Source organism: Leptopilina heterotoma, unplaced genomic scaffold (assembly GCF_015476425.1).
Source record: "Leptopilina heterotoma isolate Lh14 unplaced genomic scaffold, ASM1547642v1 Lhet_58, whole genome shotgun sequence".
Classification (NCBI taxonomy): Eukaryota; Metazoa; Arthropoda; class Insecta; order Hymenoptera; family Figitidae; genus Leptopilina; species Leptopilina heterotoma.
In genome coordinates this window covers 88,771-102,737 of record NW_025111131.1, presented here as the reverse complement: position 1 = coordinate 102,737, position 13,967 = coordinate 88,771, and the positions used below count along the sequence as shown (strand labels likewise).

Sequence of the window (13,967 nt, the reverse complement as noted above, 5' to 3'; positions counted from 1 at the left end):
AAATAATAAATATAATATTTTTATATTCAATTTAATAATATTAGTGAACATTTATTATTAGTTATATTTTAAATGAGTTTTTGAAAATTAGTTCGTACAATTTTATATCTCAATTCAATTAATTCAGAGTATTGAGAAATATATTTTTTAAAAGCTTTTTAAATAAATTCAAATAAATTAAATGGTAAACAATTTAAGAAAAGAAAATTAAAAATTACTTTTTCGGAGTTATTGGCATGAGGGTAAGTTTCTTTGTATTCCTCTTGGTGAAATTTTTCAAGATGCCGTTTAATTCCCGAAGTATTACTTGCAGTCATTTTAATCACTTTTTCCACAGGAGGTACTTTTGAAAAACAAAGTTTGCACTTGCCCCATTTTATTCCTTTTTCGTCGGTATGAAACTCAAATGATTCTTCTAAGGCTTTTCCATTCAATTTACGCCGTTTAGGGTTAGGTGGGAGATTTGAATCCAAATGAGAATCTCTATTTATTAATTGAAATAAACTTATCAATGTAAGTAATAAAGTTAAAAATTATTATGAATGATTTAAAATTACTTGGAAACTTCCATGTTTCTTATCAGTTTTCACGTTTTTAAAAGTGTAAAATTTCGCATTAGTGAGAGGTTGTCTGGCTAACGAATTCAACGAGAAAAATGTCAAAACATTGAAACTATTAAAAAAAGAAACAGACGAGAAATAACAAAAAAACATATGAGAAGCTTGATTTTAAAATTTCTCGTACAGCGATTATAAATCTACGAGAGAGTCGAGATTCTCGTATCGAAGTGCATCACTAATCGCATTTATGAGTAATGAAAAACGAATTTTTAGGTTAGACATTTGTGAATTGACTGACAGGGATGGGCAACCATATGTCATTTTACTCATTTCGAGTCACTTGAAGTTGTCGATTACTCATTTCGAGATCGTCTTCCAAATGCGTTGCAACAAAAGTGAGTCGAGCTTTTTTCTGCGAGTGTACGGAACCCTAAAAATTGCACTATAAAATCCAAACTCTGACCTCCTCGTGGTAAAGTGGGCAAGTAAGTTTTTTTTAAGCTGAAACTAACGGAGTAAAGGTACATAAAAAAAACATTAACCCGTTGACGGTCGCTGATTACGAATATGATATTCGTTTTCCAAAATTCAAAATGGCTGTTCCAATATGGCGGACAGCAAAATAAAAAATTGATCAGATTGACTTGAAACGTAGTACTCGGGGGTTTTTGGGGTCGCTGATTACGAATCTAACATTAGTTTTCCAAAATTCAAAGTGGCGGATCCAATATGGCGGACGACAAAATAAAAAATTAATTATATTGGCTTGAAACTGAATACTCGGGGGTTTTTAGGGTCGCTGATTACGAATCTGTCATTATTTTTTCAGGGCATTTATCGAAATTTGATTTCACCAAAAATTATCATACTGATGTCAGATTAACCAGTTTCAAACAAATTCAATAAATTTTAAAAAATTTTCCGCCATATTGAACCAGATATTTTGAATTTTGAAAAACTGATTTCAGATTCGTAATCAGCGACCCTTAAAACCCCCGAGTAACAAGTTTCAAACAAATTCGACGAATTTTGAAAAAATTCCGCCATCTTGGATCCGACATTTTGAATTTCAAAAAACTGATGTCAGATTCGTAATCAGCGACCCCAGAAACCTTAGGGTACCAAGTTTCATAAAAATCCATAAAAAAATTTTTAACACACTTTTGGCCCAAACAGTGGAAATCTCGTTGACAGCCAAGGGGTTAATAAGTTATAGACAATTTTATGGTATTTTATGGTTTTTACGTTTTTCTCGAGAACAATTCACTTTAGACAAAAATGTTTGAAACATAAAAGTAGTTGTTTGTTAAAACCTACAACTTTCGTGAGAAACATTTTTTGTAATTTTGTGTTTTTTAGGAGTTAAATGCAAAAAAACAATTTTATGGTGTTTTTTATGGTTTTTACTATGAAATTTTAGTTTTCGCAAATTTTCATTCTGATTTTCTTAATCAGCGCCCTGAATTACATAAACGTTACTGATTTTCTTTAAGAATAATTCTGTTTTATTAGAATTTGTATTTTAGGAAATCTTATATAGTATTTTATGGTTTTTTACATTTTTCTCGAGAACTAATCACAATTGGACAAAAATGTATTCTAAAAAAAAGATGTGTTTTGTTGAGACCTACATCTTTTGTTAAAAAATTTTTTCTTAATTCTGTGTTTTTTAGGAGTTACATGCAAAAAACCATATTTTTATGGTGTTTTCTATGGTTTTCACCAAGATAAACTTATTTGCGCCAATTTTCACTATGATTTTCGTAATCAGGGCACAAAATTACGTCAGTATACCAACTTTCTTTAAAATCGGAGGTATGCGCTTTTCGGAAGTTTATCCTTTTTTATTTTTATTATCATTAATTAATTTTAAATACTCTGCAGAGTAAAAAAATTACATGTAATTTGTTTTATAGCAAATTATTTTCGTCCTTACAAGTTTCCACTTCGAAATGTACATAATGTGTTTTTGTATTTCAATTTGAAAAATCATATTGCCCTTGGTTGTTAAGAATAATATATTATTATTATTGTATTATATTATTATTTGACAAATCGCCAAAAATGATTTTTTTCAGTTCGGTCAAACGCCTCCATTAATTTTATTAGATTGCTCTAAGTTGCAATTTGGCAGGGGAAGATTGGATGGTACAATTACAGCATTTCGAAAAAGGTTGGCGTTATTCAGGGAAATTACCCTTCCAATGCTTAAGAAAATTGACAACAGCAAACGACTCACAATGGTAAAATGAAAAGGAATCATAATATAATTTCATTAATGGATATTCAATATTTTTTTGTCTCTATTATTTTATGATTGCATTTTAATTTATGGTTTTATGATTGTGATTTTTGATTGTACCAATCATATTATATAATTCTAATATTACGTAATTTATATTAATTTATTATAAAATCAATGAAATTCATTTTCTAATTTGAAAATTGAATTTTAATTATACCCAATGGGAAATTTACAACTGGCGTAGTACTGCGCCAGCACTAACAGCACTGGCGGCAAGGCTGAGAGCCAGCACTGGCATGGCACTGGGATGATAACGCAGTAGTTAGACAATGTGAGTTCCTGGCGATAGTTCTCAAGGCTGCCTGCTGCTGTTCGCGAGGCCTCCACTAGCGCTGCAGTCGGTTATGGCGCGTATATTTAAAATTGTTAATTTCGCGGGCATTGCTCTCTACTATATTTTTCTACATAGTTTAAGGTCAACCTAATAGATGGGTCCACTAAAATTTACAAATATTTTATTTTAACGAGTCTTGAAAATTTTGTTCTACAAGACATGTACATATCAGGATATTTTACTTTAAGAGCTTCCTTATTATATAATCATTATAAAATATACATTACAATTAAATGTAAGTAGTTTTTCATCAGTTGATATTAATTCATTGTTGAATCATAGTTAATGCATTAATGACTCATTGTTGATTCGTTAATGATTGATCGGTGATTTATTATTATTATTATTATTATTATTATTATTATTATTATTATTATTATTATTATTATTATTATTATTATTATTATTATTATTATTATTATTATTATTATTATTATTATTATTATTATTATTATTATTATTATTATTATTATTATTATTATTATTATTATTATTATTATTATTATTATTATTATTATTATTATTATTATTATTATTATTATTATTATTATTATTATTATTATATTATTATTATTATTATTATTATTATTATTATTATTATTATTATTATTATTATTATTATTATTATTATTATATATTATTATTATTATTATTATTATTATTATTATTATTATTATTATTATTATTATTATTATTATTATTATTATTATTATTATTATTATTATTATTATTATTATTATTATTATTATTATTATTATTATTATTATTATTATTATTATTATTATATTATTATTATTATTATTATTATATTATTATTATTATTATTATTATTATTATTATTATTATTATTATTATTATTATTATTATTATTATTATTATTATTATTATTATTATTATTATTATTATTATTATTATTATTATTATTATTATTATTATTATTATTATTATTATTATTATTATTATTATTATTATTATTATTATTATTTATATTATTATTATTATTATTATTATTATTATTATTATTATTATTATTATTATTATGATTATTATTATTATTATTATTATTATTATTATATATATTATTATTATTTTTTTTTTATTATTCACGGGGGAGAAGAGGAAATGCATTTACGCATCCCCAGGAAGATCCCACTACCTGCGGTATGTCGGACTCGTACAAAATGCAAGGAAAAAAAGAAACCTCACATACCTGCTTTTTACGGCAGGTCACCCTACCGACTAAAACCTCTTCTTGTTTCCCCTGGGTTTCGAACCTTCTATCCACCTACGGAACTACCTAGTGGCTTCAGACTTCGTAGATGAATGGTGTCCATGTAGTCGCTGGCGCAACTCTCCCGTGCCGCTCTTGTTCTGGCCTTATTTTCTCCTTGTCCTTGACAAAGTCTTCTTTGCTTCCTCGAGGGCAGTTCTGAAGACCTTGCAACTTCCTGATCCGGCGACATGTTGGATGTTCTCCTTTTCGCCGAACTTCGCCTTGCATAAGAAGCAGCATGGGCTCTTCTTACAGTCTGCTGCCTTATGGCCGGCTTCTCCGCACTTAAAGCACGCAGCCGACCTATCTACTGCATTGCAGTCTCGACCTATATGACCATAGTCAAGACACCTATGGCACCTTTTGACCATCACTCTACTTCTGATCCTGCAGGACACGAATCCAATCTTTACGTGACCCACCTTCTCCAGCTTATCAGCATCTTCCTGGCTGGTGACCACAACAGCGAGTTTCACTCCTCGCTTATTTGGCCCAAGGACCGTCACCTTTCTGCTTCCAGCTGGAACTGTGGAAACTTTCTCCAGGGCATCCTCAACATCTTTCTTCTCAGTAAGGGCATCCATGTCGCGGATTTCCAGCGTAGTTCGCCGATCCGCCATCTGCACCTTACCCAAATCGCCGATCACCTTTGTCACCTCCTCGGTGAACAGCTTCTTGTTTGAAGACCCTCCAATTATTATTATTATTATTATTATTATTATTATTATTATTATTATTATTATTATTATTATTATTATTATTATTATTATTATTTTTTTTTTTTTTTTTGCTTAGGGACTTTTGGGAAATCTGCCTACAGATACCTTGGATTCCGCACTCCAAGGTTATGTGGGGTTGGTGTGATAAAACAAAAGGAGATAAAAAAAGAAAAATAAATATATAAAATAGTAAATTTAATAAACTGGCGACCTACTGCCAGCCCGACCCACTAAAACCCGTAACCCTTCTTCTGGAGCCCTTTACCCTCCCTCGGAACTGTCGTAAGACTTTAGCCTTCGAGGGTGGCGCTCCAACTCTGTCGCTAATGCGACTTTCTGCTTTTCTCTGCGGTTATCCTGCGTTAATAGTTAAATTGAAAACTATTTCAATATAAAAGCGGAATTAACAGCACAAAAATAATAAAAAAAACAAATGTTTAATTAAGTGTAAACAGTCAAAAGATAAAATTGCAAACGGATATATAAAAAAAGAAAAAATAAACGCGTTTATAATATTGAAAACATAAAACAAATTAAAAAATGTATAAGGACAAATAAATCACATAATAAATTAATAAAAAACAAACAAAACAAATTAAAAGCTGTTTAAATTACGCTTTTTGGCGGCCGTCGAGATCCTTCCTCGACATAACCGAGATTATGAAGTTCTCGACTTGCCAGCAATTCTCTTCTGACTGGGTCATCAGCGATACCATGTTCTCCGGTGTAACTTGAATGTTTACACCTTCGAACATGGCCCGCCTCTTCAAGTCCCATTCTCTGCATGAGAAGAGGGTGTGCTCCGCGTTGTCCTCAGGGAACTGGCAATATGCACACACCTCGTCCTCGCGTAATTTAAAGCGACACAGGTACGAGTTAAAACACCCGTGACCTGTGAACGCCTGAGTCAAGTAATAGGAAACCTGACCGTGTTTCCTATTTATCCAGGTGGCGAGTGCCGGGATAAGGCGATAAGTCCATCGACCTTTCTCCTCACCATCCCATCTTTCTTGCCATCTTTCTATGAGCCTGTGCCTCGCTTCTTTGCGGATCAGGCCCTTGCTTGGTCTTAATTCCTCATCCAAGGAACTTCTTTCTTTAGAAAAGAGAAACATTTCTTCCCTTTCCCTCGCCAAAAGATCTGCTGGCGGGACACTTGCAAGGAGCTGCACATCACTCGTAGATACCGTCTTATATGCAGAGATGATACGCGTTGTTATCGATCTCTGCGCCGACAGTACCTTTTCACAGATGGTTACACATCTTTTACTCCTTAGGGATGGGACCCACGCTGGTGCTGCATAGAGCATTTTAGCGTGGGCGACACTCGCCACCAGTCTCCGTTTTTGTTCACGGGGTCCGCCAACATTTGGCATTAGCCGTGAAAGATTAGCCGCACACTCGATCGCCTTATTTGACGCCGTAGCCATGTGGTGGTGGAAGTTTAACCTTCCATCCAACTCCACACGAAGATATTTAATTTGTTGACTCCACTTGACCTCGAATCCGTCTATCACGATTCGTGGAAGCTTATAACCACGTCTGTCTGTGACTAGCAATGCCTCGGTCTTTTCCAGGGCCATTTCAAGACCTCTGGTATCCAGCCAGCTTTTTGCAAGTCGCAGTCATTCGTTCACCAATGTCCCAAGAGCCTCCTTACTTTCGGCAGTGCACACGAACAACGCGTCGTCCGCAAAGCCGATGATCACCGCACCTTCGGGCAGATCCATTCGCAGAAAATCATCATAAGATACATTCCATACAAATGGACCCACCCTCGAGCCTTGAGGAGCCCCACGCTGCATCTCTTCCCTGAGAGTGCAGGTGTCTTCCTCATATATAACCCACCTGTCGCTAAGATAATTATCCATTATCCGCAACAAGTAGGGCGGCATGTTTTTCTTTTTCATCGACTCGATGAGATCTTTCCATCTTGCGGAATTAAACGCGTTGCGTATGTCAATTGCTACCAACGCGCAGAAGCTATTCTTTTTTCCAGGTCCCAACTTGTTTTTTCCTGCTTTGACTATGTCCACAACTGCCTGGATGGCATCAACTGTGGACTTGCCTTTACGGAAACCAAATTGGTGATCGGATAGACTATTCTCTCCGGTCAAGTGGCTTTGCATTCTCTGCAGAACCATATCCTCTAGAAGTTTACCCATCGTATCCAACAGGCATATAGGACTGTACGATGAAACCTTATCTAGAGGTTTTTCACCTTTCCTTAGGAGGACTAACCTCTGTCGCTTCCAGTCGCGGAAGAACTCTCCTCTCTCAAGGCAAAGATTGAAGCATCGAAGCAGAATCTGGGGTGAAGTGTCGATTACCAACTTTAGGATCTCGTTACTTATCCCATCGATTCCAGGCGCCTTGCCTGTTTTCAATCATTTGCCTGCTTTTTGCAGTTCACTAAGTGTAAAGAGTTCTTCCTCTTCGACTTTGCAAAAACTCCAGTCCCTTCTAAGGTATGGCTCTGCAGGAGGAAACAAAGAATTTATTATCTTTCTGACCCAATCGGGATTGTCCAGGCCGGGGGTCTTTTGCCTCGTCGCTAATTTCTTAGTAACGATTTTAAAAGCCAGACCCCATGGGTCCTTATCGACTTCCTCGATTAGGTCCTTCCAGCTACGGCGTCGCGACTTGCGGATCTCTTTCTTGAAGTTCTTTTTCGCCTCCTTGAAAGCCTCTTTTAGCAAGGGATCTCCCTTAGATCGGGTATATGTCCTTCTTGCTTTGAGGCATTCCTTCCTCAAGGAGGCTAGCTCCTCTGACCACCAGTGCAAGGATTTTCTTACGGGAATGGCGCCTTTGCGTGGCATTGACGCATTGCAAGCGGTGACTATCATGTTTCTCACCGCTCGCACCTTCCCATCCAGACTGCTCGGCCTCTTCACCCAGCCTAAGTCCTCAATCAAAAGGGCTTCTCTTAGGGACCGGCCGAACTTTTCCTTGTCGAGTCTCTTCATATTCCACGAGGAGGTTTTGCGACTAGGAACATCCTGTCTTTTTCCTCTTCGTGTGTCTCCCATTGAGACTAAGGGTACGGTCTCATGTTGAGCAGAAAACACAATGCAAAGCAGAATTTCGTGAGAGTGGAAAGGATAGTGATATCTGACTATCTCTCTTGCACTCACGAAATTCTGCTTTGCATTCTGTTTTCTGCTCAGCATGGGACTGCACCCTGAGAACTCAATGTACTGGTGGTCACTTGCGGTATATTCATCAGAGACCCGCCAGTCGCTTATGCGGCTAAATATATTAGACGATGCGATCGTTAGATCTATAATCGATCCGATCGCACCTCGTCTAAACGTCCATGTTTTTCCCCGGTTTACAACTAATAAATCGTTCTTGGAGATCATTTCGCCAATCAGAATTCCTCTCTTGTCGAGCCTCGTCTCACCCCACTCTGGCGACTTTGCATTAAAATCGCCAGTGATGATGACATCCAGCTTGGATTCTATAAGGCTCGATTCTAGGTCTTCTACATTGGTTTCGAAGGTGGTCAGCGGGTCGTTGGGTGAGAAGTAGCAGCTATACATACGTATATTAGCCACCTCTATCCACACAAACCCGCTGCTTGTCTCCAAGAACTTGTCAACCCGCAATTCTGGGTTGCACATCTTGATGGCGGCTCTCTTCGCCTTATCCTGATACCAAGGTGCGAGGTCGCTTCCTTGATACTGCTCACTGCAGAACAGGATATCGACCTCATTTTCCCTAGCTGTTTGCATCAGGAGCACCTGTGCATCCTTACTTGTATGCAGGTTGACTTGAAGGAGCTTTAGGGATTTGCCCTTTTAAGTTTCTCCAGTTCCTCCTTGTAAACCGGGCAGGAAATTCTTCCACGGATATGGTTGACTTCCGTTTTTCCCAAATCTGTACACGTAATGCACTTTGGCTTGTCGCCAGTACAACTCTTGGCGAAATGTCCAGCTTCGCCGCATCTCCGACAGTTTTTTGTTCTGTCGGGGCCCTTGCAAATTCGGGTCACGTGTCCATAGGCCAGGCACTTTTGACATCTTGTCACTTCTAAGTGCGTTCGGATGGATGCGTTTATCCAACCAATACGCACTTTGCCTAGCTAAAGCACACTCTCGCTGTCCGTTTCACTCAAGCGTACTAGTGCCACTTTCGTACCACCAAAACGTGTCAGAACTCTGCAAGTCACATCTAATTCGGGCTTTTGCAACTTGTCCTTTAAGACGGTTAAAACGTCCGCCTCTGAAGTTGTTTCATCGAGTTCCCGAATTTCGAGGGTCTTTTTACTGACAAGAGCCGTAACCTCGGCCTTGTCCTGAAGGACGGAGGTAAGTTTCTCAGCGAACTTTGAAGTTTTACCCCCCTTTTTGACCACAACAAGAACCTCCTTTTTAAGAGTTCTCCTAATTTTCACAATCTCGGTGCCGGTTTCCTCTGGCTTTACCGAAGTTGTTGCCAGTTTTATAAGATCATAGTAGGTCTCTGGATTCCGGGCCGAAATTTTTATTGCTTCCGTGGTTCTAATTTTGGGGAGGCGCTTCTGAAGTCTCTCCCTCTCTTCTGCTTTCTTCAAGGCCTTTCTCTTACGGGCCTCCCGTTTCCTATTGGAGACGGTTTCGAAGTCTTTTTCGTTTTCAGGCTTATTTACCACAGTTGCCTCCGAATAAGAAGCAACCCTGGCCGAAGCAGCCTTACTCACCTCCGTCTCCATAGCAGTAGGGTTTGCCTTGGTCTCCTTGCTCTTAACCCTCTTACCCTTGGGAGTGGTCACAGTAGAATCAGTCTCCGGACCTTCATACTCTCTAGGGCGCTTCCTTGGGTCGATGGGCTTGCTCTCGCCAGATGTGGCGCGCGACATCGATCTAGGAATTTCAGGATTCGACTTTGGTTTGCTTGGGCTAATGAAGGGCCTAGGTATAAAGCGCAGGTTACTGCGAAGCACCTCGTGCACCTTCCCGAATTCCACCATTCCATCCTGAACATCCTTGCTAATGTTTCTTTGTTTCCTGCAAGCACGCCACATGCTGTCAAGTATTTTTGGGATCAGATCGACCTGTTCTAAGACATTTTCTTCGAATCTGCTAAGTCCCACATCCTCAGAATTTTTGCTTTGGCTCCCTCCAAAATCCTTGGAGCCGTCTGCACCGACTACCGGGGCTTCAACCCGATCAGAATCGGTGACGGGATTACCCTCATTTGAGGTACCCGCTTGGAGTATAATATCTAAATTTTTGTCCATTTCATTTTTTTTTATTCTTGTCCCGTGTCGAGGGACAATCGGGCCTTAACAGGGTACTACCATCTGGCCAGGATCGACCCTGAACCGCCTCCGTTAGTTACATAGACGTTATAGCATTGCCGGAGCATTGATGCGACGTCTATGATATCCAAGGGCACGTGAACATGTATGTTCGGACGTGGAGGTCGATGTGTCTCTCCAAGATAGCAGGAAGTTTCCTCAAAGGGAGTGCATCCCGGTATCTCTTCACAGAGTTTACCCTCATTATTATTATTATTATTATTATTATTATTATTATTATTATTATTATTATTATTATTATTTTTTTTTTTTTTTTTTGTAGTCGGAAGTGGAAAATCTGCGAATTCACATACCTGGGTAATGAATTCCAGGTTATGTGAGGGTGACCGCTCTTGTTCTGGTCTACCCACTAAAAACCACTCCCGTCTTAATTTGGGACACTTGATCCACCTGCGGAACTACCGTCAGGCCTTCAACTTCGCAAATGGTGGTCCCCTTGTCCTACTCCTTAACTGGGCCTTAATCCGCTCTAGCTTTGTGGGAACGTGGGTGGGAGGAAAACTAAATGATTTACTCCCCCCACACTCACACACAGCTGAGCACTGGACTCCTCCGGTCAACATCGTCTTCCGTCTCTTGCCGCTCTTGTTCTGGCATTATTTCCTCCTTGTCCTTGACAAAGTCTTCTTTGCTTCCTCGAGGGCAGTTCTGAAGACCTTGCAACCTCCTGATCCGGCGACATGCTGGATATTCTCCTTCTCGCCGAACTTTGCCTGGCATAAGAAGCAGCATGGGCTCTTCTTACAATCTGCTGCTTTATGGCCAGCTTCTCCGCACTTGAAGCACGCAGCTGACCTATCTACACCTTGGCAATCTCTACCTAGATGGCCATAGTCAAGGCACTTATGACACCTTGTGACCATAGTTCTGCTTCTTATCTTGCAGGAGACGAACCTAATCTTTATGTGCCCAATTTTCTCCAGCTTATCAGCGTCTTCCTGATTGGTGACCACGACAGCGAGCTTTACTCCTCGCTTGTTTGGTCCTAGAACCGTCACCTTCCTACTTCCTGCTGGCACCGTAGAAATTTTCTCCAGGGCACACAGTACGTCATCTTTTTCTGTAAGGGCATCCATGTCGCGGATTTCCAGCGTAGTTCGCCGATCCGCCATCTGCACCTTATGCTGAGATAAAATAGAACAGCATCTGTGCTAAAACTTTAGTATATGTGTTAAAAGTTTAGTATATGTGTTAAAGTTTAGTTTCTGTAATTCTGTACACCAGAACGAGAAGTCTTTAAAACCGTGGGACCGATGTTGCGCGGAAGGTTAGGTACAGAATCTGAAACATGCGCAATGCAGAATATGTGCTAAACTTCCCTCAGATATACCAGATCATTGGCGAATATACGTTGACAGACTTTTCATTTCAAGAAGGGTAAAATGATGTTTTTATGTTACTTAACCGTATGAACGTGTCCACTATTAATACAGTTCAAACTAATAAGTGGGTCTCTACTGAACGAAAAATAATATATTTTTCTCATCTAAAATTGCGCGAAATTGTAGTAGAGGTGGGGGGGTGAATCTAAAAAAAACAACATGACATCATTTGGAAACGCTTCCTAACCAATTGACAACACCCAAAAAAATGGCGTCTAAAAATAAGACGTTTAGACGTTTATAAACGTCTTATATAAATAAGCGTCTTATTTGAGCGTCTTAAATGAAAAACATAACCTCCAAATACATGCATTTTAGAAGGCAAATAAGACGCTTATAAACGTCTAAAATGTGACCACGTAAACGTCTTAAACCAAGACGCTCTTTTTTTACAGTGAAATATTTCAGTTCATTATTGGTTCATTATTCCCTGACTTTTCCCTGACTTTTTCCCTGACTTTTTACCAATTTTATTTTTGCTTTCTTGCGACAAAAATATGGTAACTGACATATTTAGCAATAAATTAATATCTAATGATAGAAACAAAACGATAATAAAAATCTTCTAAGTTTTGTTAAATTAAAAAAATTTTTATTCACAAAAAATTTTAATTTTTGTATAAATTTTTAGAAATTTCCCTGACTTTCAATGAAATTTTCAGCCATTCCCTGACTTTTCTATGACTCTTCCCTGACCAAAAAAATTTCCTGACTTTTCCCTGACTTCCCTGACCGTTAGACACCCTGATTAATGACTCATTGTTAATTCATTGTTGATTCCTTAATGATTCATACTTGATTTATTTATGATCCATTGATGATTCATTAATGTCTCATTGTTAATAAATTAATGATTGATAGTTGATTTATTTATAATTCATTATTGATTCATTGTTAATTCACAGTTGATTCACTAATGACACATTGTTGATTCATTAATGATTCATAGCTGATTTTTTATGATCCATTCTTGATTCATTAATGACTCATTGTTAACTAATTGTTGATTTATTAATGACTCATAGTTGATTTATTTATAATTAATTGTTGATTCATTAATGACTAATTATTGATTTAGTAATGCTTCAGTGTTTATTTATTAATTATTTACTGTTTATTCATTAATGGTCTGTCTTAAATATCCAACTTTTATGGAAAATGAATGATGAAATGTTATAGTAGTAGTGAATAAACTCCATACATTAGGTTGAAAAAATTATCGATATCGAGTAAAAATGCTTGGTATTGTAGATTTAGTAGATTTTAGTAGATTTAGTAGAAATGATATCTTATTTTAAAATAAATAGATATTTTCTCAAAATATTTTTGGGCTGTAATATTTAGTAAATAAATGTATTCCAAAATACCTGCATTCAGATAATGAGAAGAAAATAATTTTACAATTAACAATTTGAATCAGAAACGAAAATGAATAAAATTACTTTTAATCAACATGCAGGAATCTAAAAAATGTCAGTTGTTGAACGATTTAATAGAACACTTAAGAGTGAAGGTGTAAATTTAGAAGTTGTTGACACATTAAAAGTACGTTTTTTAAAATTAAGAAAAGTACCGCAGTGAAGACCAAAGTTAAAAAAAACATGATAATGTACGAGTCATCAAATTAAAAAACTTCTTTGGAAAAGGCTATAATCCAAATTAGCTAACTAAAACATTCACCATTGGGGTCGTCCATAAATTAATTAAAACATTTATGAGGAAGGGTCTAGCTAGTTCTTACGAACAATAGAAAAAATTGAGCTAATGTATGTAAAATACCTTACTAGGAGGAGGGGGGAAGGTTAAATTTTAAAAAAAATATCTTACGTAATTTATGGACGGCCCCATTGACAAAGTTGTATCAATTACACCTGTGACTTATAAGATCAATAATTACTATAGGACCAACCAATAAGTAAAATATCCTGGTACATATCTTGTAGAAAAAGTTGTCAAGTCTCGTGGAAATAAAATTTTTATTAAGTGGTTAGACTTTAATTATTATCAAAGCAGTTGAATAGATAAGACAAATTATTAATGAATCAACTAACAATTATTGTTGACTATTGAAAACTACTTAAATTCATTA

At 36.7% G+C, this 13,967-nt stretch overlaps 1 protein-coding gene across 1 annotated transcript in view; it reads left to right on the top strand.

The window, feature by feature from the left end:
• The window catches only part of LOC122508867 (adenylate kinase isoenzyme 5), a 254,215-nt gene that overhangs the window by 210,810 nt on the left and 29,438 nt on the right, over positions 1 to 13,967 (top strand). Inside the window, exon 11 of the mRNA XM_043622465.1 lies at positions 2,639 to 2,803. Coding sequence (XP_043478400.1) covers positions 2,639 to 2,803 — 165 coding nt within the window. The remainder of the gene's footprint in view (positions 1 to 2,638; positions 2,804 to 13,967) is intronic.